Genomic DNA, 27,119 nt, shown 5'->3' on the forward strand with positions numbered 1-27,119 from the left:
TCTGATAACTGAGACGGCTATTAAATGCCTGATGGGCGGGAAGACTGTACAGCGTGGAGACGCTGGACCAAGGAATGGTTCACATCCCGAGAAGGACGGAGTGGGATGGCTCAAGATTTCACCGCACTAGTCAGAATACCACACAGTTTAAAACTTATAAATTGTTATTTCTGGCATTTTTTAATTTATGTTTTTAGACCCCGGTTGACCTTTGGGTAACTGAAATCTCAGAAAGCAAAAGGGGACTACTTACAGTATTATATTCACCATGCCCCCCCAAAAATGGAGGTTTTTTTCTTTTTTCACTTTTTAAATTTTATTTTTATAAGTTTACATAGTTTACGTAGTTTATGATATAGTTTACATAGTTTAAAGAACCAAATAATTTGACAAGATAAAAATAAAAGCAAAATTTTAGTTAAAAATAAAAAAATAACTTGGTAAGAAAAAAACACAGCAGGAAATCTCTGCCTATTCCACTCTAGGCTCCATTTTTTGCTTCCAAGAATAAATTGTTTTCAACTTTTTATTTCTTTTATATTTGCTTCTATCACTAAATAACATGTTTATACCACTCTTTCTTTCTTCCTTCCTTCCTTCCTTCCTTCCTTCCTTCCTTCCTTCTTTCCTTCCTTCCTTCCTTCCTTCCTTCCTTCCTTCCTCTTCTCTTCTCTTCTCTTTCTTTCCTTCTTCTTTCCTTCTGTCCTTCTTTTCCTTCCCTTCCCCTTCCTTCTTTCCTTCCCTCCCTCCCTCCCTCCCCTCTTCCCCCCTCCCGTGTTATTAGCATTTATTTGATGCTGAATTTACTCCCAGGCCATGAGTTTTTGTTTCTTCAGTTTCTTCTAGGAGATCTTTTTCTTCTCCCAGAAGAAACTAAAGTGCATCCTCCTCTTCTGGTTTAGGAACAACCTGTTCTTTTTCAGTGAGGATCATCTCACTGTGGTGGTGTGAGCTCACGTAGGGATTAACCCGCCCATGAGCTCTGCGCTGCATCTCGGGAGCTTTGCTCACCTGGCTGTGCTCAGGGACCAGAGAGTCTCCATCTAAACCCTTAAGTGCAGCATCACTCTGCTTTTTTAAGCATGCGCAGTAAAATTTCTGCACTCTTTTTGGGCCACTGACTCTGCGTCCTACCCCACTGTTTGGCCTGGGCACACCTCCCAACTCCACCATTGTAACGACGGAATGGTACGCATGCTCCTGTAACGTGACATCCTTTAGATACTAGGTAGCTGTTCAGATCTGCATACCCTTGATGGCCTGGGCAGTGTCACAAGTGTTCTTAAAATGAACATGAAGATTTGAACCTCTCGATTTACATGATTGTATGAGGTTCTCTGGGTCAAGTGAATAGCGAACGAACCGTTTTCAGAGGTCACCTCAGGCCACTCACTGGAAGAGGCTATACCAGTATTTCTTGAGATTTTCATTATAAGCATTGTCTAATGATGTCCCACTGTGGAAGATAAAGATGTAATCCTCTCTTACTCTGCCACCTCCTCCTACCCCACACATTCACATTTCCCGCCCTCTCCTACCTTCCCAATAATCATGTGATTATTTTGGTTAAATTCGGATCAGGGCTTACGTGATTATGATCATGTAAATGCTATGCACAGCTCAGCCATGTAATAGTGCGATGACTGCTTTTTCTTTCTTGCATGACTTCTTGTTTTCTGTGGCGTAATAATTACATTTCATTGTTCTTTGGTTGCTTAGCTTTCTATGTGCTCATCATTTTCTATGTACTTGATCTTCAAAGTCTCCTACAGCCGTCTAAACCTCTTCTCAGTATGTCCAGACCCACCAGGTATTCTGTGAGTTTAATCTTCGTGGTGGTGGTGTCTGTCCTTGAGTCTGTTCAGGACAGAGCAACCCTCCTGACGTTAACTTTGTCGTTGTTGTGGGGTTTTCCTTTCCTTTCATCTCCATCTTTTTTGGTTCTCTTTGCTGGACCCTCTTTATTTCTTCCTCTGTATTGGTTTACTCCTACATTTTGGTAAAGCACATCCTACCATAGCTTCCTGAAGAACGGTGAACAGGAGGCACCTTTTCAAGGTCACACATATCTGATAATGTTTTATAGGGGCTGGCAAGCTATGGCCCAGAGATGATGTGGCTCAGGGCCTGTTTTGTATGGCCCCCAAGGACTAAGAATGCATTTTACATTTTCAAAGGGTTGTAGAGCAAACAAAGAAGAATATGCAGCAGAGACCTTATGTGGCCCACAAGGCTTAAAATGTTTACTATCTGCCCTTGGTAGAAAAAAAATTTGCACACCTCTGCTTTAGGCCACCTCACACCTACAGTCTGGCTCCCCAAAAGGACGTTTGAGAGCAAATCCAACCTGACCTGAACTCAGTAACTTGCCTTAGACAGAGTTGACATTTTTTATTATTGTTAATTAGGATATTTTGTGTGAACATTCTTATATTTCATGGATTTTCTTGTTATCCGTTTGGTATTGATTTCTAGCTTAATTACACTGTGATCAGAGAATATATTCTGAAGGACTTCAGTCCTTTCAAATGTGTTGAGGCTTGCTTTATGACCAGCACATGGTCGATTTTGATAGATGCTTTATGGTCTTAAAAGAGTGTGTTTTCTGAACTTGCTGGGCACGATATTCTACGTATATTATAAATTACGTCAAGTTGGTTAATTGTGTTGGCCAGATCTTCTATATGCTTTCTGATGTGTTGCTTTTTTTCCCCTGCTTGCTCTATCAGCTATTGAAAGAAGCTGTGTTAAAATCTCCCACTATGGGGATGGCTGGTTAGCTCAGTTGGTTAGAATGCGGTGCTCTTAACAAGGTTGCCGGTTTGATCCCCACATAGGCCACTGTGAGCTGCGCCCTCCACAACTAGATTGAAACAGCTACTTGACTTGGATCTGACGGGTCCTGGAAAAACACACTCAAAATAAATGAAAGATTTTTTAAAAAAAATCTCCCACTATGAATGTACACTTATCTATCTCTCCTTTCAGTTCTGTCAATTTTGCACTATATATATTTTTAATCATCTTATTAAGTCATAGAGATTGAGAATTGTTTTGCTGTCCTAGTTGACCCTTTATCATTTTACAGTGTCCTTTTTATCTGTTGATGGTTGTGGCCTTATAGTCTACTCCTTTTGGTCTTATCATATATCCATTTTTTCTGATTAGAGTTTGCATGTTCTATTTTTTTCTTGGTCCTTTTACTTTCAATTTTTCTCTGTCCTTATTTTTATGTGTCTCTTGTAAGCAGCATGTAATTGGGTTTTGTGTATCTTTTTATTCAGTCTGACAATTTTAGTATTTAATTGGTATATTTAGACCACTTCAATTTAATGTAATCATGGATATATTTGGTTTTAAATCTACCATTTTACTATTTATTCCATTTGTCCCATCTGGTTTTTGTGCCTTTTTTTTCTCTTTTCTTTGCTATTAATCAAGTATTTTTTTTAAAAAAATTATTCCATATCCTCCTTTCATTCGCTTATTGTTATGTATTCTTTAGTAATCTAAAGATTACAACAGACTAGTTCATTATTAATAAACCCCTCCAGGATAAATTAGGGAACAGAAACGGAATAGGGAAACCTTATAATAAATCAGTAAATATGTTGTAATGGAGAGAGTACTAGAACTTTTTGTAAAGATTGTCTTTTTCCATATCGGTGGATACTTTTCAGGAGGAACCTTTCATGTCTTTGTTTGACAACTACTCAGCATTCATAGGAAAGGACACGGAATGCAAAGCTGTCAAAATGCATCCCCCTTTACCTTCGTAACATGCAGTTCTGGCTTGTTGCTTTATAAAAATTCTAACAAGCAAAATATTCCCCAAGTGGGATTTATTGAGATCATATGGAGAACAAAGCAATTATTTAATTTGCCACAGTTTGGATATTTTCTCTTCCCTTTCCTTTTTAGGTGGGCAAAGCACGTAGCTGAGAAAAATGGCTACTTGGGCCACGTCATTCGCAAAGGCCTCAACGCCTACCTGGAGGGCTCATGGTAAGCTCAGGAACCCACGTAACTGCCAACTTTCTCAGCCCTTACCTTTCAATCTGTCACTGGAGTCCTATGAGATGGAGTCTTCAAATGCAACTGAAAAAGCAATTTGCAGGGAAATCATGGCCTCTCAATAATACTGTTCAGAGTATCACAGACTGATTGGCTGTTGATTGAAAAACATTGCATTTCCATGTTTAATTATACACAAAAATTAGTTCTCTAGGGGGAGCATCCACAGTCATCAAGTTGAGAGACACACGAGTCTGTTGACTTCTCTTCCCTTCAAACTTGTTTCTCTTGGTTTCAGAGTCTGGAGACAGCACAGGGGATCTTAGCTAACCCTCTGCCTCTCACTGACAGGCCATATAAAGTCAAGGATTTCCACCTCGTTCATGGGAAGAAAAGAAAGCAGTGTGTTCAGGGCTTAGGCTACATACGTCCTTCCATAGATATTTTACTGCATCTTGTGTGGCCAGGAGCCTGGAGTTGCTGGAAGTCACAAGACCTTGAATGTCATAGCCAAACAGACTTAGGGTGTTAGCAATTGTCGTTCAGGTATCTGTTGGATGAAGAACACCTCATGACCCCACACAGGAAGACTTCCAGTTCCCCGCATTGGCTTTTACTTGATTTTACAAATAAGGGCACCCCTCTCCCAGCTCTACCTGATTTCATCTTATTTTCTTCTGTCAGTCCTAACACTCCCTCTTACTTTTCCCTTGGGCTATGTGTTCTTGGCTGGTTTATTGCCTAAATGATCTGGGTATTTCAGTAATAACTAAAAAGGCTATGTAAATCAGCACATATCCCTTCGGTCCATTGCCTCATAGACATTAGACCAGACTTATCATCAATCATACTCTGATCTGAACCTTAATTAAAACATACTCGTAGGTCCAAAAGAACGTCATTTTCACCTTTGGTCCTTGGGTGACTGCGTGGTCAACATATAACATCTCAGTGATGGAGATTCTGGAATTAGATAATGCAGGGGAAATGACTCCAGTGAAAAAAAGAAGCAAATAAAAATGTTTATTATTATCATCTGGTGAAAGTTTATTATCTGTGGCCTCACTTGGCACAACAGGAAAAAAATTTTTTTTTACAAAATTATTATTTTCCAATTGATATACCTTATAATTTTGTGCTGTTTTATCTTGTTTTCCGAGTGAGCTTCAGTTCATAAAACTCCCAAATTTGACTTTAACTCATTTTCTACTCTTGCCCTTCAAACTTCCGACTCTTTGCTTCCCGTAAGCTTCTTAGGGGGAAGTAAGCGTTCAAATATCAGCATGTTTATATGTGGGGTTTTCCCAAAGGGAGAGCACGTCTGTAAACACCCCCAATACAACACACACACACACACACACACACACCAAGATGTCTGACACTTATTTCCATAAAGAGAGTATCTGACAGTAGCTTAGCTTTCTTGATTACTTTTGAATTTATCATCACAAAACACTTTAACATTGAAAAATTTGCTATGAAGGTCAAGATAAATTAAGGTTTTTGTGGCCTGCTGTCTTTGTTAGAATATTCAGCCACAAGAGATTGAATTTTTCTTTTGATAGAGGGGATGGGGAATTAAGTGTGTCTGACACTGTTTGTGAGTTTGGGCTCAGTTCAGCATATTTTACCTTGTGCTCCTTGGGCACCTTGCCGTGGCTGCAGGGGATGCTACATGTGGGGCTTGGGGAAGTTTGTGGCCTCATCCCTCCCTCATGTTGGAGCACCTGCAGTTTTCCACATGACCCATGTTCTGTCTGACCTCTGGGCCTTTGCACTTGCTGTTCCCTATGCCCAGAAGTCCTGCCTAACTCCTTACTTCCTTTGGTCCTTCCATCATGGTTGCTCTTTACTTATGGATTGCCCCGTGATTTGAATCCCAGTGCCCGGCACCTAGTGGCACCTGGGAAGTGCTAAAAAAACTAATGAGTGAATGAAGTAAGGCAAATAGAGGGAATAAACATAACTTAAGCGCCATGGACAGTATATAAAGAGCATCGGGGATTCTGAGGAAGAAGACATGCTATCTGGTTTGGGAGACTCAGGTCAGCCTTTAGAATGTAGATAGCAGATGATACAGCCTTGAGGGATAGGTGGAATGTCCACTTTGCCATGCAGGAAAGAGCATTTCTGGTGAAGGGAATCACAGGAACAAAAGCAAAGAGAGAGGAAAATTCTGGGAGTGTCTAGAAAAATTTCAAGCCACCGAGTTTGCCTTGAGGGTAAGATATGTAAAGGGGGTGATATATAACAAGACCAAAGGGGTGCTGCTTTGTTGAATTTTGAATGGCAGGTCATATACTTTTTACTTAATTTGTGGAGCAGGAGGGAGCCATTGATAGTTTTGAGCCAGGATAGTGACATGACAGATCTGGGTTCTGAGATGATTAACCAAACAACTGTGAATGATGGTGAAGAGAAGGGAGAGTCTGAAAGGGCTGCTAGTTCAGAATCCAGGTGAAAGGAGCTGGGCAGTTGAGTTAGAGAAGAGGCATGAGCCAGTTGAGTTGTTTTTCTCTTCTTATATCATATAATAGTTGATACATGTGAAATACTACGTGATATATGTGTAGGTTCCAAAGCATAACAATGAAAGGAACACCTACTACGCTACCTAAGAAAATGAACTATTGAGGCTCTGCATGTTCCTCTCAGATTAAACCCACCCCAGTACCCAGAAGTAACCGTCACCCTGCATCTTGCATTCTTTAGGTTTTTGCTACATATATGGATATATTTATCTAAGCAATAGATTTAGTTTGTCTTGTTTCTGAGCTGTATATTATTAGAATGTTATTATATATGATTCTTCAACTGCTTTTTTAAAATTAACATTACGTTCCTGAGATTCATATGTTTTGATGCATGTCCCTCCCTGTAGGTCATTCATTTTCGCTGCTGTCATATACCACTATTTACTTACCAACTCTCACATTAACACATATTTGGGTTGTTTTCCTTTTTTTTTTTTTTTAAGAACAATGTTCCAGGAACTGTTTTTATGGATATCCTGATACATAGAAAGAGTTTTTCTGGAATATAAGCTTAGGAGTAGGGTTGCAGGGCAGGCACATGTTGGACTTTACAAGATAATGCCAATTGTTTTCCAAAATGATTTTATCGGTTTACTCTCCTGTCAACCATCTACGAATTTCTATTTCTCCATATCCTTGCCAATCTTGATGCTGATGCTAAGTATTGTTAAGGACAAGTCTTAATCTGAATTCAAGGATTTTTCGTATCAACAGAAAGAAACACCTAGTACCCATCACAATGGGAAAATCTTTGTGAAAATATATTCGAGGCAAAGTGCATCTATCTCTTCCTTTTCTCCAAGCCCCCAAACCTGCCACAGGGGTTAAATAAGAAATCTATGAATGTGGCCTCCCTCAAATGTGTCTTGTTTGGGTACCATCTATTTTGCTGTAACAGAACTAAATCATCCATCAATGTCCCAAGTCCACCCCCTTTTTACATTTTCTGTGAGTGAGTTTATTCTGGATGTTACTTTCAAATTACATGTGTCAGTTTGATGAGCTTGTGCTTTTCTGTGTTGTTCCAAGATTTATATGGGATCGCTTAAAAGAGGAGCGTGCCTGAGAGAAGGACGTTTTGCTGTCTAGGCATAATACAGAAGATAATGTTGTCATGCCTGAGGCTGCCCTTGGACACCAGGGGAAGTCTGCTAAGGGGAGGCCGGCTGTCATGTTTCATTTCTGTCTGCCTTACCCCTACATGTGTTTGATCTGTGAACCGTGTGTTTTATTGTCCTTTGTGTTTTATTGTCCCACATACTTACCCCAGGAGGTCAGCCCCACCATGGTGGGCTTGAGGCAAGATAAGGAGGCATGTTAAGTTCCAGTTGAAAGAGATTCACCTTTTTGCAGTAGAGCAGGGGTCCTGAATTCCACTCAGACTAGAGGATTGTTTTTCATCCTTCCAGTTTGAGCTGTTTCAGGCATTGGCAGAAAGGAGCACAGAGAAAATAATACAATTGTTTGAGAACCTGCTCAGAGGTAGTCAGATTCACAGCTAGCAACCCAAGGATTACCATTAGGAAAGTTTATAAACATACAGAGAGTGCCAAAAATATATACACATGTTAATAAAGGAAAAAACTATTAAAATTACGCTGATGGTAACCACTTTGAGCACCTCTTGTAATTGCAGAAGTCAGATGTGACTTGTATTCATCTTTTGTTATTGGTATATATTATTACAATTTTCATAGTTTTTTCCATCCTTAAAATGTGTATACATTTTTTGACACCCTCTGTAGGTGCCCACTTTGAAGTGGGAGGGTAGCAAATATGCCCCTAACCTCAATCTGTATCCACCCCTAACCCCACCCTCATCAGAATGACTGTCTTGGGGACAATTTCACTGTAGTGCATTGGAAATATAACTTGTACCTCTAATCAGCTTCCTAAACCTTGAGGAAATTTCTGGAAGGGCAGCACAGTTTTGTAGCTTGTCTTTGGGCTTCCCACACATGGCAGATGCCACGGAAATGTTTGTTTCATGAATATGAGTATAGAAATATCTGTAATTAATACTTTTGGGCAGTTTCTATTGAAACACAATTAAGTAAGAGCCAGGTGCCGAGAGGGAGACTAAATGTGGGTAGGATTTCTGCCGAGGCGGCCTGTCTCCGAGTCTTAATAAGCTGAGAAAGTCTGGTCTTCAGCGTCCTAACCCTCGCCTATCAGTTTGCTCTTTGTTACATGAAAATGGGTGGCGGTGGAATCAGAGACCACTGGCCTCTGAAGATTGCTTCTGCGAGATGGAAGACAGAGGTGCAGTTCTGTTCAGTGCTTCTATTGACGTTGATGTTTTTAGACGTCTCTTTTTGATGGATAACAGTGCTTCCTCAAAGGAAATGCTTGAGGATTCTATGAAATTTCCTCCCAATGATACAGTAATTGAACAATGGAAGTTTTCCTATAAAACTTCTTTCTCCCGTCCCTTCCACCACCACCAAAATACTTCAGACACAGGATATTATCTTTTTAGAGTTTATCATAGTGACTGTTTTACAGGGATTGTCAACCTCATACACTCCCCCTCTCCCCGCCACCTCCAGTTCTAATAGTCTGCCTGATTCTGTCTAAGAAAAACTCATTTTGTTACCTTTTAATAATGTGAGTCACATTCTATCCAGTTATGGCAGCAGAGGGAGCCAGCTCAATAGTTGACCTTGGGCTGGCAAGTGTACACCATTTCATCTCCTCATCCATCCCTGGGGGGAAACTGAGGCATTGGTATAAGCCCGAGTGTCTCTGAAGACATTTGAGATTATAAGACCTTTGGAACTTACTGCAGAATGGTGAGGACTTTTCTGCTGGGCCTCCCTCATATGCCCTTTCTCTGGTCTGAGGATGCACCAAACATGGTTTTTGCAGTCCATGTGAGAAAATGCATGGGCGTCTTTTGTGGTGGTTTTGCGGCTGCACTTGGGTCTTGTTAGCTGGCTTGCCTATGCAGGGGACACTGCTTAGCCAACCTTGTGTCTCTTTAGAATGAGTCATGGCTAATTGGTCAGCTGCCTTGGGTGTCTCAGAGACCAGCAATCAGCTCACACAGCAGCCACGTGGCCCGTGACCTGCAATATGTCTGATTGAAGGTCTGCTGTCCTAATTTGACTCCCCAATCATCTCTCTCTCTATGTCCCCTAGGGATGGTCTGGCAGAAGCTGGTTTAGCAGTGTAGGAAAGATGATTTCAGATTTCGCTTCCCTTAAGCCCTCTAACCTAATCTCCCCCCACCCTTCCTTAAGCCACTTCCTACATAGGTGGAGCTAAAATTAAGAACGACTTCTTAACGTCAACTACTTAAAATGAAAAATAAGCTTTCAAAACAACTTTTTACGGTTAAAATAAATTTTCACTCATAAACTGGGTGACACAAAGAAAATGCAGGAAATCAGATATATCAAATGCAGAATGTAAAAATAACTCATTCTCACCACCAGAGATAAGTACTGTTATCATTTTGGTACATAATTTTTAGATTTTTTTCTCTGCATATGAGATACGTATATGTATCTGTGCGTGTATACATGTGTGTATTCAGTTTTATTTTTCTTTCACAAACTGGAATTGCACTGTTTTTTATACAGACTTTTTAAATCACTGAGTAAGAAATTTTTCATAGCCATCTTTCTGCCACAACATCATTTTTAATGGCTGCATTGGAAAGTGGCTGCACCATGGGTTAATTTAGTCACCAATTTTCAGATGTTTAAGTTGTTTTCAGTTTTTTTATTTTTCATTTATATAAACAACTCTGCCTTAAACTCTTGCCACAGAATTTTTGCAGATGTCTCTGATGGTTTCTTTAGAATAAACCCTCACAAGGGAGAACCATTTAGCCAAGTGGTCTATGTATTCTTAAGACTTCCCACGTTGAACCATTGCATTAATTGACCCTCCCACTAGCAGTGGTTGTAGAAATATGTCCATTTCCCTAAGCATTTCCCCTTACTCTGTATTATGAATCATGTGTCAGCCTTTCAACAAATGAGAAGTGGTCTCTCATTGTTTTGCAATTATTCGATTATAGTTGTGTTGAACTTTTTTTTTCCTTAGGTTTCTGACCATTGCTATCATGCCCCAGGTAAACTGCCTCTCCTTTGCCAAACTTCTGATGCACCACAAAAGTTTAGCTTTAATTAAGCTTGTTCAGAATCCTAAGCCCCATAAAGCCTTTCAACCATGCAGAGAACTCGAAAGCACAGGACTTTTTCTTAATACTACTATCTCCTCTAAGTGAGGATGGAAGAATTCAAGGACCAAAGGCTGATGGACAGACAACCCAACCCGTATTCCATATACCATTCGGCCAGTAGAGGTAGCTGTTGTATCAACTAGCTCCCCAACCTTATCTGTCAATTCAGCCTTTAAGATAGAAAATAAATCAGTGCTTGCAGTATTTTTAACAACAGTATTTATTTTTTTAAAAAAAACAACAAACTCATGGTTTTGTGGTTTAAAAAATGCTTATTTCATGCCCTTATGTTTGAATATCAAGCTCTCTGTGAATATTAGTAAGAGCCACTATATGAAATTTATTATTAATCATCTATTTTTAGGCACGAAGCTTTGCTGTATTATGTTTTAGCAGCAGAAACTGGAATTGAAGTGTCACAGACAAATTTAGCACACATCTGTGAGGAGAGGCCAGTAAGTAAATGTATTCTTCTCAGAATAGAAGCTCTAAGGTTAAGGATGATGAATTGGGTTTTAGGGAGGCAAAATTAGTCACTTGGCCAAAATATTAATGAATTAACTTTTTCTCCCCCTTCACCCCCTAGGACCTGGCCAAGAGATATTTGGGTGTTAATTGTGTTTGGAGATACTATAATTTCTCTGTTTTTCAAATCGATGCTCCTTCATTTGGTATGTATAGAAAAACGGGTGCTAAATTGAAGTATTGGAGGCTTTTAATCTTTAGTAACAGGGAACATCTAACAGCTTTGTGTGAAGTGTGATATTTCTAAACAATTAGGAAAGAGAATAAAAAATCTCTGTTGTTAAGATCATGACTAAACGCTGCTCTCAGCCTCATGCAATGTGTGTCTCCTCGTCCATCGTCCATTGTCTTCTTGGACCCATCATTTCTCCAGGGGTTGAGCACTCAAAAGAGAAAGCTATTACGGAGAGATTCTCTGAGCCAGTGGTTTGTCTTTTTGCCTTCAGGTGTATTACCTGTCTTCTTCTGCTCTGTATGGTACAGGGCTACCCCCAGACCTACCATCCCCGACTCTTTTGCTCTGGGACTTCTGATTAGTTTCAGGCAATGGGAGGCTCTGGCGGGAGATTGCAGGTGGGGAGGGGAGAAGTCCAAGTATTGCTCCTCTCTGCTTTGGGTTGTGTCTCTGGTAGAGGCTGTATTTCCATGGTCCTGGCTCCTGCCTGGCAGTCCATGCTGTGTGGTCTTAGCTGACCCCTCGCTCAGGGATGATAGTAGATTCCCGCATTACTAATGTCTGGGTTGCCATTTGCCTTTTCAGCTGTTCCAACACCCGGGTAACCCCTTCCCAGGGTTGAAATCCCACTTTTGAACTCCCTGGCATGGATTCTGTTTTTCTGAATGGACACTGAGTGATATATACACTCTTAAACCAAACTTTTTCCTCAGAGGAAAAATAAAATATATGGCTTAAATAGAGTAATTACCCATCGGTCATCAAACCCAGGCAGCAGAATTTCAGATAGGAAATAAAGTGCCCCCCCAAATCCTTGGCTGATTGGGCTGTGAGGTTGCAGGCTGCAATTCTCACAAACAGACCCATTCAGGAGAGCGACTAAGCAAAGCAAGAAAATGTGTCCGAAATGTGAGTACTCAGCATAAAAGCCTTTTTGTTTTCTCCTTTCACACCAAAAATACCCCTTAAAGATGTTCTGTTTTGGGATTCTGGTAGGAAAACCTCTCAGTCATGGGAATGGACCAATCATTTAAAATGTCAGTCTGAAATCACACCACTTGACAAATGGACTTGTGCTTTTTGTCCTGCAGCGTATTTGAAAATGGGAGACCTTTACTACTATGGCCACCAAAACCAGTCCCAAGATCTTGAGTTGTCTGTACAGATGTACGCCCAAGCAGCACTGGATGGAGACTCACAGGTAAAAAAACAACAGCAACAACAAAAATGAGTTGTTGGTGATGCCCATTTGTGAATTTGCAAGGCCAAGAGTCCTCCCCAGTCCTCCCCAGACAGTCCTCACCTGTCTGTATATGCTTCACAGATCATGAAGTCATTTCCTGTTCATTTCCACGAGTCCCTCACAAAGACTCTGTGAAGACACTAAGCATAATGGTGAACCCGTTATTGAGTGCCTACCACGTTTCCCACTCCATTCGAACAGCAATTCCGTGGGGGTGGGGATTATTAGACCCATTTTATAGTAGAGGATACCAAAACTCTCACAAGGTGATATATGGCTCACGGCTAAACAATCAGGTTGTAGGTGAAGCAGCCAGAGCCTAAACCCAGGTCTTCTGGCTCTAAGCCCAGGAGTCTTTCTACCAGAGTCCATCAAACCAACTCACGACGTAGAAACTCAAGAAATTGGAATTGTGCTCAAAATGGTAAATGGTTTGTTTGTATAGTGGGGTCAACAACACTTTAGTGATAGGACTTTGCTCAGTGACTTTTATTTTGAAACTTGTTATTTTGGAATATTTTTAGATTTATAGAAAAGCAGCAGAAAGAGTATGAACCGTTACAGTAGCCCCTTCATCCATCTTCCCCTAATGTGAATATCTTGTATAACCACAATACATTATCAAACTAAGAAATCAACACTGGTTCAGTGCCATTAAGTGCACTTCAGACTTTATTTGGACTTCACTGGTTTTTCCACTCATGTCCTCTTTCCATTTCAGGATCTCACATTGCATTTAGTTGTCATATTTCTTTAATCTTCTTCAATCCGTGACAGTTCCTCAGTCTTTCCTTGTCTTTCATGACCTTGATACTTTTGAAGAGTACTAGCCAAGTATTTTGTAGAATGTCCCCCGGTGTGGGCCTGGCTTCGGTTTTCTCATGAATAGATTGAGATTATACATTTGGGACAAAGATAGCACAGAAATGATGTGTCCCTCTCAGTGTATCGTATGAGGTGTACATGATGTCTTATTGCTAGTCAGATTGCTCTCCATACTCGATTAAGGTGGTTACTGCTGCATTTCTCCCCTGTAAAGCTAATATTTTTCTCTTTCTAATTTAATAGATATTTTGGAGATAGTGTGTGACCATGCAAATATGCTATTTCTCCTCACACTGCTGCCCACTAATTTTAGTACCCTTCAGTAGATCTTGCAACGACTATTACTGTGGTGTGTTAATGATGAGTTTCTGTTTCCCTCATTCCTTCTACATTTGTTAGTCAGAATTCTCTTGTGAGGATCTCAGGGTCATTTTCACAATGGAAGTTGTTACCCTGGTAGGCAACATGTTTCTGGTGTTGTGCTTTGGGATTTGATCACAGAACAAAAGTTGGGAATTCATCGCTATCTTAGTCTTTTTTATTTTTTATTTTAAAGGAGGTACCATATCAGAGCGGTTCTTTACTTTGGGTTCAAGTCCCGCATCTCTGTCACTTCATAACAATTTGTACATGGCAAGTCACTAAATCACTGAGTCTTTGTTTTTTCATTTGTGAACTGGGAATAATAATAGCACCAACCTCATAGTTTACGAGATGTTTGATGTAAAGCACTGAGCCCAGCACTGACTATACTCAATGGATACATACGATCTATTCTATTATTATTCCTTCTGGAATGGAATAAGAGTTGGTGCTAAAAGGATTTGCTATAGAGCCAAACTCCCTTATATGATATCTGTTGATACTCAAAATTAGGTCTGGACCATTTTTTTTTTAAATCTGATTTTATTTTTTGGAAAGATAATGTTATAAAAACATTAAATTATAATTTTAAAAGAAAAAAAAGGATGCACCCACAAGTCTGTGACAGAGGCTCTATTCTTTCATGTCTTCATGTTCCCTTCCGTTCCTTCCACAGGCAAGTGTGTCTCTGTAATGTTACCTAGAGTGTACGTGCCACTCTTTACACATATTGTAAGAATACGTAAATTTTAGTGCACAGTCTCTTAATTATTATTCTTAACTGCGGCCTCATCTTCTGTTGAGCTAATAGACTGTGATTTCTTCAACTTTATCTTATTGGTGGACGTTTATTTTTTGTCTGCTAATTTATTCATTATTTGACACATATTTATTCAGTCCTGCCATGTCTTAGACACTGCTTAGTGGTGGGGACATAAGATAAAAAAATAGACAATATTCTTGACTTCATGGGATTTATAGTCCATTAAGGAAGACGAGGAGGTCATTTCCAATTGTGCTATAGTTTCAGCTAGTGCTACAATGAACATTTTCATATTTCCATCTTTTATCTCCACTTGAATAATTTCTTTATAATCTGAGAGGATAGTATTACTAAGTCAAACAATCTAAATGGTTTTATGGCTACCTAGTAATAGTTTATTGCCTATTTGTTTTCTGAAAGGGTTTTGCTAATAGATCACCAAGCAGTGGTTACGTGTAGGAGAATAACTGAAATCTTGTCTGCACTAGATGTTTTCATGATTTAATTTTGCTAACTGAATAATTTTAAGTTGATACTTCTTTATTGTTTTAAATTGTATTTATTTGATTACTAATGGGAATGGACACTTTTACATATATTTGTGATAATTTACTGTTAATGTTTTTGTGTGAATTCTCTGTTCTTAGTCTTTGCCTGTTTATCTATTGGAGTTTTGATACTGTTTGTTTTTAATTTAAATTAAATTAGTTTTTTATACATTTGCCCAGTAGATAATGAATCTTAAACTATTACATTTCATATAAATATTTTCCTAGTCTGTTTTCCCATTTATTTTAATCTTATTATTTTTCCATTCTTCAAAGACTTTAAATTTTTATATAGTAATTATTTTTCTTCTAATACGTCAATTTTTAAGAGTACCTTCTTCTCAAAGAGTGGAGGAATATTCTATTTTCTCTCTGTGTGTGTGTGCATCTTAAAGATAACCACTTTCATCTATTTAGAGTTTATTTGGCAGTATGGTGGAGGTTAAGATTAGAGACTCTGGACCCTGTCTGCTTGTGTTTGAATCCCAGCTGTGCCTCTTTCCAGCTGTGTGACCTTGGTACAATTCCTTAACCTCTCTGTACCTCAGTTTCCTCAACTATAAAATGGGGATGATAATAGTACCTATCTCAATTTGTTGTTATGAGGATTAAGTAACTGTATATGCAACAGAACAATGCTTCACATAGAGCAACCACTCAGAAAATGTTAGCTTCTGTTATTTTTATCATGATTATTGCATAGGATGCTTGTGAGGGTCCTGGCATATACAACCAAAGGGAATGGTGATTTTTATTTAGATTGTTGTCAGTGGCAACTAAAAGGAAGAGTAGAAAGGAGGATATAAGTCATTAAAACATGACCATGAATTCTTTGAAGGGCAGCAAGCCAGTGAAATTTATAAAGCCCTAATGGTAAGTAACACATTGGTTTTTGTTTTTTTATCTTGTCTTGCCACATTCTCAGCTCACGATGGACAGTGCATCTCCTCCAGATAGTGTAATAGTTTCCATGAGTTTCCATGCTTGATGAAGCGTTTCTACCATCAGGCTCTTAACTATGCTTTTTTATTGGACCTGCAGAGGCTGACAAAGCAGGTCCTACCTTTGAGGGTCAAGAACAAGGTACACAAGGAAGAGGTAGGGAAACATACCTAAGTAGAGGTCTGTGCCAAGGAGTCATGAGAGGAGATTTCCCATACTGGCCTAGGAAAGCTGAGACAAACGCCCGTCCGTTATTCTGTGTATGAGACTCTCTGCATTAGAATATTAGTCATGAGTAGCATCCAAGCTGCAAAAACGTTTTAGATTTCTGACATGCTGATGGTGACCCAGGGCATAGTCGTAAGTGATGGACATGGCCTTCCTCTCTGCATTCTGGTTTTGTTGATGACACACAAGGGCATGTTTTCCAGCGAGTTCTGTTTTGAGAGCGTGAGCAGGAAAGGACAGATTCCCCCGGTTGACTGGCTTCTGAGCAGATGGGACCCAGCATCCTCTGAAAGCCTCCTGGTTCTCCTGCAAATAAATTTCTCAGATGCATATATTTAGGGAAACAATTCATCAATGAAGATGACAAAACCATCTGGCTCTGGGGACTGAAAAAAAAAATCTAGAGGTTGTAAAAGTTTACATTGTGATGAAGGGTGTGTGTCTGGGTTTTATTATAAGGAGTTGATGAGGCTGGTTTGTGGCTTGTTTTCAGGGATTTTTTAACCTGGCCCTGCTAATTGAGGAAGGTGCTATAATCCCACATCACATTTTGGATTTCTTGGAAATTGACCAAACTATCCATTCAAGTAATGTCTCCATCCTCCAGGAACTGTACGAAAGGTGAGTTGAGGGCTTTTTTTAATACTGTGGAATCTGGGGGAACCCAAATGGGTGCCATTTGCTGTTTGGTTAAAGTGAGCCTTCCTTTTATTTTGTTATGTTATTTGTTACAAAAAGGGCTCAGGATTGGTTTCGATTATAGAACACTCAGCTGGACCCAAACTTACTTCCCTTTTCTAGTATCAGGCTTAAGATCCAGAAGGAGCCTGATCTGAAGTTAAAGTGCTGACCAAGGTTTTCCACAAGAGTGGAAAAAATAACGTGTCCTATTAGACCATGCTTTTCTGCAAGAAAGGGAGGTATTCTGAGGTCTGGCTTTTGGACAGACAGACACTTGGACAGAAGCATTGCTCTGGCAGCCTCCCGTGCTTCTGGGTCCTCCTTGACCTGTCAGCTTTTTATTAAGGACAGGACTGCTCTTTTTCTGAGATTTCTGCCAGGATCCTAGAATTTTAGGGCAGGCCCCATCCCCTTAGCACTGGCTCTATTGCTTTGTCTCTCATCTCAAGTGTGCCCACTTGTCTGCAGGCAGAAGGAGGTAAGTTTGAGGATCTGACAATGCTGGTCATGAGTGATGCCACCAAAGTTTGCCGACATGTCACGATGCCCTATGCTTTTTGTCTGCAGGTGCTGGAATCACAGTAGCGAGGAGTCCCTCAGCCCTTGCTCCCTGGCATGGCTCTACTTTCACCTCCGGCTCATTTGGGGCGCTGTCCTGCACTCCGCCCTGGTAGGTACCGTCTCCCCCAAGCCCTGCCGTCTTGGTCCCTGCCCCTTGTCAGTCATCTGACATGTGTTTCGGATGTTTGCAGACCTACTTTCTGGGAACCTTCCTGCTGTCCATATTGATTGCCTGGATCGTGCAGTATTTCCAGTCTGTATCAGGTAAAGGTTTATAAAAAGCTAAGGCAACATAAAAACGTAGCGATATTTTTGTTTCCCCTTCCAGAAAAATAACCCTCTCCCTCCTCATGCCCTTGTCCATGCGATTTCCTTTTGTTAGGATGGTCCTTCACGGGGGGTCTCTTCTCCGTGGGGTGTATTATAATATCTGGCTGATGGAAGGCCTCCAATTTTTGTTATGTTTTTCAAAGTAAGCAGGATTATTTTTTAAAATAAGAATCTTAAGAAATTGAACTAAAATATCTTCTCCCACTGAAAATACATCTGCTATCAAAATTCTACCTCTATGTGCCTTAAAACTCAGCTCTGAGGTCCCCCGCTTCCCAGCATGAAGTCTTGTCCTATTCACTCCAGTCAAAGGGTAACACATCAATGGGATGCTAAACAAGCACTCGTGATGAATAAAAATACCCAGCCACATGGATTCAGAGGAGGGGCCGAGGAGGAATGTAAAGTGAACATGTGTTTTAGTGTGGTTTCCACTACTCACTATTATTTTTCTGAGCTAGTGTAGGGCAATAGTTAAGGAGATGGACGCCTCTGTCATTTCTATTTGGGCTTAGAGTGCAGGCTTGGCTACTTATTAGCTGTGTGAGTTATGGAGAATTATTTCACCTTCCTGATCCTCCAATTTCTTATCAATAAAATGAGGTTATAATAGTAGCTACTTCCCAGGGATGTTAGAAGAGTTCAGTGAAAAAAATGCACATGACACTCAGCAAATGACAACTATAGTTAAATCTTAGCTATTATATTTATCTGGCATATGAAATCCTCTCACTAAATGTTAGCTATTATGTTTATCTCCTCTATAAGATCATAAGCTGAGTCAGAGGAATGCCTCTCATTTGTGATCACACACTTAGTAGGTGCTCAAATTTGCAAACGTCTCTCACGGAGGATTATAATTTGCCACCCTATTGGATGGCTGCAAAAGAACATAATCACTCATGAAGACCAACAGGGACATTTACAAATGGATACATTAAGACTGGACATGGCATTTCAGCATTCACGCAGCCATTATTTGTGTAGCAGATAATGAAAAGTGAAAGGAGCACATTTCACCTCAGATTTGGGGGTGAGACAGAAGTCACTGTGACAGAGGCTAATATGGAATCATTTCCTTCTGATTTACCTGAGGAGATGAACGGGGAACCATCAAAAGCCCTTCCAGGTTTGATGCCCTGTGGTATGCCAGCTTATAAATTTTCCTCATGCAAATTGTGTCCCGTCCCTAAATTTGTTGCCAGGTATAGCACATTTATTTTGCATCTTGTCAGTGTTTTCCATTTCAAATTATCTTTGTCATTTTTACTCTGTAGAAATATTGTTATGATTATTACAAATGCAATTCCGTTAGAGAGGCTGAAAATTGTCTTTATGATTTTATGCCAGCTGGTAGCCATGAAAATTCATGGGCTGGTGGAATTGCTTTTATCAGAAGTTGTCTCCGTTTCCTTTCGTCCTGTCTTTGTTATCAGCCCCTCCACAGTCTCATCTTCTTGTCCCTTCTGCCCTTTCGTAGAATATGTCCCCTTCCTATGTGTCCCTTGCTCCTTCACACGGTTTCTTCATTTCTTTCAAACTCCTGCACATACCTCTCTCCCTGTTGACCAGCCTTTGTGAAATCTGGATGGGATCTTACAAATAAGTTAATTCTCTGCCCTTCATTTTATGAAGATGAAGAATTGGGGCCACAGGGATGAAGTGGCCGTCCCAAAAATCACAAAGTAAAGTCCATGAAAGGATGCAGGGCCGCAGAATTGGGAACTTTTTACGTTTAAAGCCGTCATGATCATCCGTCTCCAATCTGTTGTCCCCTTTCGTAAGAAATATTTTGCAGCACATTTTCGGTATCCCGAAATGCATAATAATTAACCCGCCTACATACCTATTTTTTAAATAATGCCCTAACGGCAATATAAAAGAGAAACAAAAAGAAAGCAAATATCATAAAATAATATATATTTCAATATGTAAATTCTAACCCAGTCCTTCTTAATATTAACGTGCACGTGAGTCAGCCGGGGATCTTGTTAAAAGCAGATTCTGCTTCAGTGGGCCCAGGGGTGGGCTCTGAGCTTTGCCATCTCTAACAAGCTATTGGGTGGTGTACACGCTGCTGTTCCACGGAGCACACTTTGAGTCGTGAGGGTCTAGAAGTACAAAAAGCAAAAAGTCTCCACCTATTTCCAAAATGTGCCCCCACAGTGGTGCCTGCCAGCCCTGTGAGAACTAGTGTTGAGTTCAAGTATATAGTAAATCATTTTAATGTTTTACGTCCTTAGCATACGCGCCAATTTGTCAATAACTTTGAAATAAGAAGGTATGCCATCCGCGATGGGGAGATGGGCGAGGGGTGATAGAGGCCCCGTGACTGGGGACAGAAGCCACTGCAAGGGGCTCTCACAGGGCACAGTTTTTACCACCAGTGTCTCCCGGATAAAAGAGTGCCAAGGTCCCGCCCCCTGGGAAGGTGGAGGATGTGGTCGATGCTGGTACTTTGCAGCCATGGCGGCATGGAACAAGCACAGGAATGAACAGGGCCCTGACCTGAGAGTCAGGAGCCTACCTTAGGAGCCTAGCTTTGTGTAGAGACGGTGCTGTTAGGGATCTTTGTCATTTCGTGATTTGCGTTTTTCCAGTCAGCTGTTTTTAAAAATTACTGAGTTAGGGTCAAAGCTTTAAATGGAGCTGTCCATCCATTTCGCGTTAGCTTCAATACCTTCGTTTTCCCACTGCGTTTCTATGCTCTGTGATACATAGTTGACACTTCACCGCATTTGCCACACTAAATTGTCCCGAGCTCAGAAGGCTGGCAGTGCAGGACAGTAGCAGCTCACAGCACAGGCTTGGGAGTCGTGCTGCTATGCTTCTGGCCCTGCCACTAGCCGTGTGACCTCGGGCAAGAGAAGCAGCCTATCCGTGCCTCAGTTTCCCCTTCTGTAAAATAGCAGACATAGTGCAACTACCTCCTATCGTAGTAGGGAGAACCAAACAAGCTAAAAAAACGTAATGTGCTTAGAACTCTACAAATGTTAGCTGGTGGCTCCCCAGGAGTAATGTCCTCATGGCATTTTACTTACAATGAAAGCATGCTGACACACCAGGTAGCGCCTGCACCTGAATAGCTTGGCATACCTCAGAATGACACAGTTACCAGAGCCTAGCATGTTTTTCTGTTTGCTAGACTCTTTCTAAAACATAAGATGCTTTTTTAAAGTATCTAAACAAAAATATTGACTAGTCTATCAAGGGTACCAAAACAAGTACACAAAAGATATTGCGTGCTTCTTTTATTTCCTTTAAGGGAACTTGTTTTTGACTCTTAGCTCTCATTCTACCAGGCAGCTCAGTCTATCTTGAGGCCGATGCCTCCCAGGGCCGTGCAAAGGTCCCTGGGTAACACTAGGAACACTCATATGGTCACCAGTCTGATAACAGAACACACAGTGTCCCCTGGGCTTACACTGTCCCTCCAGGTCCACTGGCTTTGCAGCTTCTGGGTCACCTTGAAGTCTCATGATCTTTGCCAAAGCTTGAGCACCATTAGCCTTTTTCTTACCAGTCTTCCTTTCTCAGATTGCTGAAGGCTCAAGGTCAGGGCTCAGAGGATGGTACAACCCACAACCAGTGCTCAGCCACTTTCCCAGACTCCAAAAAAGCTCCTCTTCCTGCCTCATTGCATTTCAAATAAAGCACTCTCCCTGTCCCCTCCCTATCAGGAATGCCAAGCGTAATTGCCTTAATGGACCCAGGCTTTTGAAAACACAGCAAATCTCCAAACAAAGTACGTCTAGAACCATTTCCATTTCTGCCCTCCCACAAATCTCCCGAGACAAAAAAATAAAATCAAATAAAAGCATGACGCCTGGCTGACTACCTGAAGGAAGGTAAAGGCAAGAAGACGGGGAGAAAATGTAAATGACCATTTCAAAAGATTCCTGCCTTACTAGTATTAGTGCAAACTTAATACACAGTATAAACACACAGTATAGAGCAAGATCTGCAGCACTACCAGCTCCTAAGTATAAGTAGGTAACCTTTGAAACCAATGTCACCTTATTCAAAACATTCATAATTTAAGCCAACTCATCCTTTCTTTGTGCCTAAGTGGTTACCATAGTATGAGAGGACGATGATGTGTACAAGATTAATTAAACCTTTCCCTACTCTTTTCTTGTCCTCTGTATTTCCAATTAATGAGGTTTCTGCTAAAATTACAGTAAAATGTCACAAAGTGGTGCTCATAAAACACAAACAAAAAACAGTAGTGTTAAAGTCAGAGTGATTTGACAGTGAGGTTTCGTTGTCTCCTGTCTCATTACCCTTGGTTCCCCCCCCCCCCCAGTATCTCTACTCACAAGCAATGTTTAAATGACATAGATCACATATGTGTACTGGGCGCTGCTAGATCCAAAGGCCCAAAGGAAATAGATTAGATTTCCAGGGCTTCCCCCTCACTTACCCCCTTCCACCCCATTTTTGAAAACATTCTGCTATTTTAGGATTAACCCAATAGTCTTCTCTGAGATTCTTCTTTCCTTTATGCTCCTGTCTGGTCAACTGTCCTTACAGATGTTTTTCCTACAACGGTGCAACAACATGGGTTGGCAAGCTTTTTCTGTAAAGGGCCAGATAAACGTTTGGGTCTTTGTGGGCCATCTCTGTGACAATGACTCAACTTTCCTTATGGTGCGAAACCAGCCATTGATAATACATGATAACAAATGGTATTGCTGGTTTCCAATAAAATTTTACTATGGGCATGAAAATTTGAATCTTATATGTTTTTCACGAAACATGAAATTTTCATGAAATAGTACTCTTCTTTTGATTTTTGTGCAGCCATTTAAAAATGAAAAAATCATTCTTAGATTGCGAGCCATGGAGAAACAGGCAGCAAAGCTCGTTTGGCCCGTGGGGTGCAGTCTGTCTGTACTACTCAGGGCCAGCTCTTGGTCATTCTCACTAATGCACAGAAAATGGTCCCCCAAGCAGCAAGGAATCCCCAAATCACTTCTCTTTGGCTTTGGAATATACTCTGTAATTTTTTAAACACCACACATATTTTCCTGGTTACCTTGATTTTAACCCAGTAATCAAATTAGCACACATTCCAGGTGAGCAGAGAAAAGAGGCCTCTTGAAAATGATGATGGGCTGCAGGGAGCTTGTCCAGTGATTCCACAGCCTCAACATGAGGGGGAAGAGTTCTCACACGGGTAATAACAAGCTTACTGTAGAAACATCAAGCATTTTTATTATGCTCTGACAAGAAGATTTAAATTGTGGCAATGCTAATTATGCATTCCTTCTACAGTTACACATTGGCACTTTTTTTTTGTTTTAATCAGAAAACTGATTGCTGATTTATGGTGTTACCATGGTGATTTAAACATTTTTTTTCCCCCTGAGCTTGAAAAGGAAAAATGCATGTCTTAGTATTTCATTAACTTCCTCAGAGATCATCAGAAAGATAAATGTTAGGGCCCAAAGGGGTCTTGGGACCATCTGATCTAAGCCCCTCTATTCACAGATAAGCAAACCAAGGCCTACAAGATTCCAGCATTTTAGAAGGGAAATGTCTGCCGTTTAGTTTAATATCTACTTCAAAGTCATCTATTAGTGGTAGATAAATTAGACGTGACCAGACCAGGTGTCTGGACTCCAGCAAGTGGTCTTTATACCGTATCACCAGGCTTCCTACTCCCTGCCATGGTGACAGCACCTGCCAGAGCGATGGCTGAAACCTAGAAACATCCCATCATCGTGTAACAGCCTGGTCCTCCACCCCACCACTGTCCTGCTCTTTCAGAACAGTCCCTGGAGCCAGAAGATATTCTGTAGGTACCGAAAGGGATTCCTAGGAGAATTATTTTATGTATCTTGAAAAGCCAGAGGCTTTGGAGCCCATTGTTGAATTTCTGAGAATGGCCCCTTAGTACTTGGAGGTGCAACTCTTGAAGGGTTTTTTTCTAGAAGTCAGAGTGTCAACATAGGGTGGCATCTTCTTAAAGTCAGTACATTTCAGGATGTATTGGGACATTTAAAAATGGTCCCATCTACTGAAAATTGTACAAGACTCAAGGATTGCTAAGCTTAATTAAGAGCACTGCCTAAAAGCAAACTAGCAATGGTTTGCACAAACTATGACCACTGTGCTAGCCGTACATCACGCATCACTGCAAACTGCTACCCTCATTTTCCAGATGAAGAAATGAAAGCTCAGAGAAGTTAAGTAACTTGCCCAAGAGCACTCCACTGGTAAACATCAGAGCCATTAGCTTCCTGGTTTTTCTGGCTGCAAAGTTTCTGCTGTTTTCCTAGGTTATTGGGGTCTAAAAGAGAACTGTAGGCATTCCCAAAACAAATGCACCAACTCTGTTATCAATCCTGCAAACCATGCACTGAAATTAATAAATCCTAACACATTTGCACAGTAAACCAGGTCACCAGAAGGAATCAGTAGCATTTGTTGAGTACCCGTGCCCGCCAGACAGTGTTCTAAGCACTTTACGTACATTATCTCATTTGATCCTAACAGCTCAACAAGGTGTAGACACTTTTATTTTCCCCATATTTCAGAGGCAGAAGGAGAGTGGGAAACTTGTCCCAAGTCACATAACTGACAAAGGGCACAGCAACCAGGTTCCAGAGCCCACAATCTTATAACCAAGACACCTCTTGGCCTCAGTACATAAAGCAGGGTATGTCGGCCTCAGGACTATTGGCATTTGGAACTGGATCATTCTTTGTTGTAGGGAGCTGTCCCATGCATTGTAGAATGTTTAGCAGTCTCCCTGGCCTCTACCTACTATATGCCAATAGCACCGCCCCCTCGAGCTGTGACAGCCAAAAATGTCACCTGGCATTGCCAACAGTCCCCTGAAAGGTAAACTTGCCCTATTTGGAAACCATGGACATAAAGTATAAAACTTTATAAGCCTCCCTAACGTTTATGGTGGACCAACAACGTCCTACTAAAGGTAGATTGATAAATAACTAAACCTAATAATTATGTTTTCCAAAACTTACATACATTTATTTAAATAAAATAATTGAAACCAATGTGGTACATCATCCAAGTGGAATAAGAAAGTGAATAAAACCAACACTCCTTTCTAATTGATTGGTATAATTCATAGCTTGCATTGCATGAATGCCATGGGTGTGCAAAAGAAATAGTACCCCAGGAAGCAGACCAGAGAGTTGTTTTCTTCTTTTAATTGAAATATTTACCTGGAAGTCACAGCATAAATGCAGAACTTAGAGTCCCAGGATATTGGAACCGTGAGAGATCTTTGCATATCTATTCCAAAGTGCCTTTTGAGAGTAGGGGACACCAAAGTCCAAAGAACCTAGGTAATGGGTCCAAAACTGCTTATCCTAGTTAGTGCCAGGGTCACTAGAATTATCTCTCTTGACCTACTAGTGTCTAGGTGTGGTGGCGTGTCCTGTTGTGAATACTCACCACCTGTTGTGTGTGTGTGTGTGTCTGCAGCCAACCGTTCCAGTCTGACACCAGCCGGGGCCTCCCCTGACCCCTCTACTCCCCCTGCAAGTCCAGCTGTGACTCCAGCTGCAGATGCCTCCGCTCAGGACCAGCCCACAGTCACGAATAACCCAGAGCCACGTGGGTGAACTGTGCACTCCAGGTCTCTCCAGATGAGGGAGAATCCTTTCAGCAGCTGGTATTGGAGAGCTGGGGCTGGGCATTATACTGATAAACACCTTAAATGTCTTGTCAACTGGGTGTGAATTTTGCACTTGGTGTTTTTTTTGTTTTTTGTTTTTTTTGTTTTTTATCAAATTACAAGGAAGTACCCAGAGCAGACAGTGGTACCAAAGGCTATCAAATATAAGGCACATCCTGATCACAGGGGTGTGTGTAGGAGGTTAGCTGGGTCATTGCAGAAGTCCATTCCTGGTGACTCTGTGTATTGAGAGTCACAGTTTGCCCTGCGGCATATCTGAATCCTTATACACTGGGATGCATTTTCCAAATCTTAGCCCTTGTTCATTTCCTTTTTATTACATAACAAAAAAAAAATTGTGATTTTTCTACAAGTTGGACAATATTCCGGTACGTGTGTTTGCCACAGCCCTGCTCCTCGAAGTCCAGTCAACATTTCAATTTGACTTCCAACACCCAGCATTTCTAAGGCACCTTAAAATAAATAGCTTGTGGCTGGAAGTGTAGGGAAGGTGATAGCTTTGTAAATTGGTTTACATTTTTCTTCTTGAACTTTTCTAAGGTTGTAGTGCTTCCGAATCATTGAATGACATTGGTGGACATTGGTTACTTTTCAATTGCAATCCATAAAATAACGTTTAGAAAATTCTTAGTATTTAAGTGTAGCCTTCTCCATGAATTACCCATTAGAATAGACTGGCAGCAGTGGAATATGCAGGAAACAAGCCTTTAGCTCACAGTCTCATCCCCACCCCCTATGCCTGCCTGAGTCTGTGTAGGGGTGTGTGTGTGTGTGTGTTTGTGTGTGTGTGTGTGTGTTGTGTGTGTGTGTGTGAGAGGAAGAGCAGACTGTGTAAACTGTATGCTGCTAAGGTAGTAAATAAATCAGTAACGCAATATTGTGGATCCAAACTACTCTTTGCACTACTTTATTTACAGTAGTAAATAAAAATTATTTTTATACTGTTGACTCCCGGGAAGTGGCTTTCTTTGCTTTTTCATAGTTACTGTTGTTATCATACAAAGTCCTGAGGTTCATGCATTCCCCTCAGTAGGCAAAGAAACAAAACAAAAACAGTCCTTCTTATGAAAGGGATTATTCCTGGTAACCCATTATGTTCTGTATGGAGAGGTGCCAGGGTGCTCTCTCCAGGAATCCTGAGCTCAGGACCTGGCCCCCGAGATGTTTGCACAGGATCAGACATTGTTTCAGGGCTTCTGACTGTTCTGAAGTGGGATTTATATCAATTCCGGGGTAAGTCTGGGCCCACCCTCTGTCCCTTATGCGTACTGCTCTTGTAGCAAAGCTTGTCCTTCCTGCCTCCAAAAGAGCCAGACTTTGAAGCCCACAGCCCGGGGTTCAACCTGCGGTTCTGTAATTCACTAGCTCAGTAACTATGGGTGAGTGGTTTACCCTCTCTGAGTCTCGGATTATTGTTTTATAAAATAGTAATAAAATCCACCTCGTGAGCTTTTCATTAGACTGAAATAAGATAATATATGTAAAACCCCCAAGTCAGTGCCTTGAACATGGTGGATTGTTAT

The 27,119-nt window shown here is 40.9% G+C and overlaps 1 protein-coding gene across 3 annotated transcripts in view; it reads left to right on the forward strand.

Annotated features, from left to right (window-relative positions):
* The window catches only part of SEL1L3 (SEL1L family member 3), a 98,019-nt gene extending 71,475 nt beyond the window's left edge, over positions 1 to 26,544 (forward strand). For 2 of the 3 annotated variants that reach the window (XM_019743863.3, XM_019743864.3), the window contains exons 17-24: positions 3,922 to 4,005; positions 11,105 to 11,195; positions 11,327 to 11,411; positions 12,532 to 12,641; positions 16,846 to 16,973; positions 17,601 to 17,703; positions 17,786 to 17,858; positions 25,383 to 26,544. In XM_019743863.3, the coding sequence (XP_019599422.3) occupies positions 3,922 to 4,005; positions 11,105 to 11,195; positions 11,327 to 11,411; positions 12,532 to 12,641; positions 16,846 to 16,973; positions 17,601 to 17,703; positions 17,786 to 17,858; positions 25,383 to 25,522 (814 nt within the window). In that variant the 3' untranslated portion in view covers positions 25,523 to 26,544. Of the gene's footprint in view, positions 1 to 3,921; positions 4,006 to 11,104; positions 11,196 to 11,326; positions 11,412 to 12,531; positions 12,642 to 16,845; positions 16,974 to 17,600; positions 17,704 to 17,785; positions 17,859 to 25,382 lie in introns of those variants that run through there. The other variant, XM_019743865.3, reaches the window with a different exon arrangement.
* Positions 26,545 to 27,119: the final 575 nt, after the last annotated feature.

Source organism: Rhinolophus sinicus, chromosome 1 (genome assembly GCF_057876585.1).
Source record: "Rhinolophus sinicus isolate RSI-liver-muscle chromosome 1, RSI-T2T, whole genome shotgun sequence".
NCBI classification, from domain to species: Eukaryota; Metazoa; Chordata; class Mammalia; order Chiroptera; family Rhinolophidae; genus Rhinolophus; species Rhinolophus sinicus.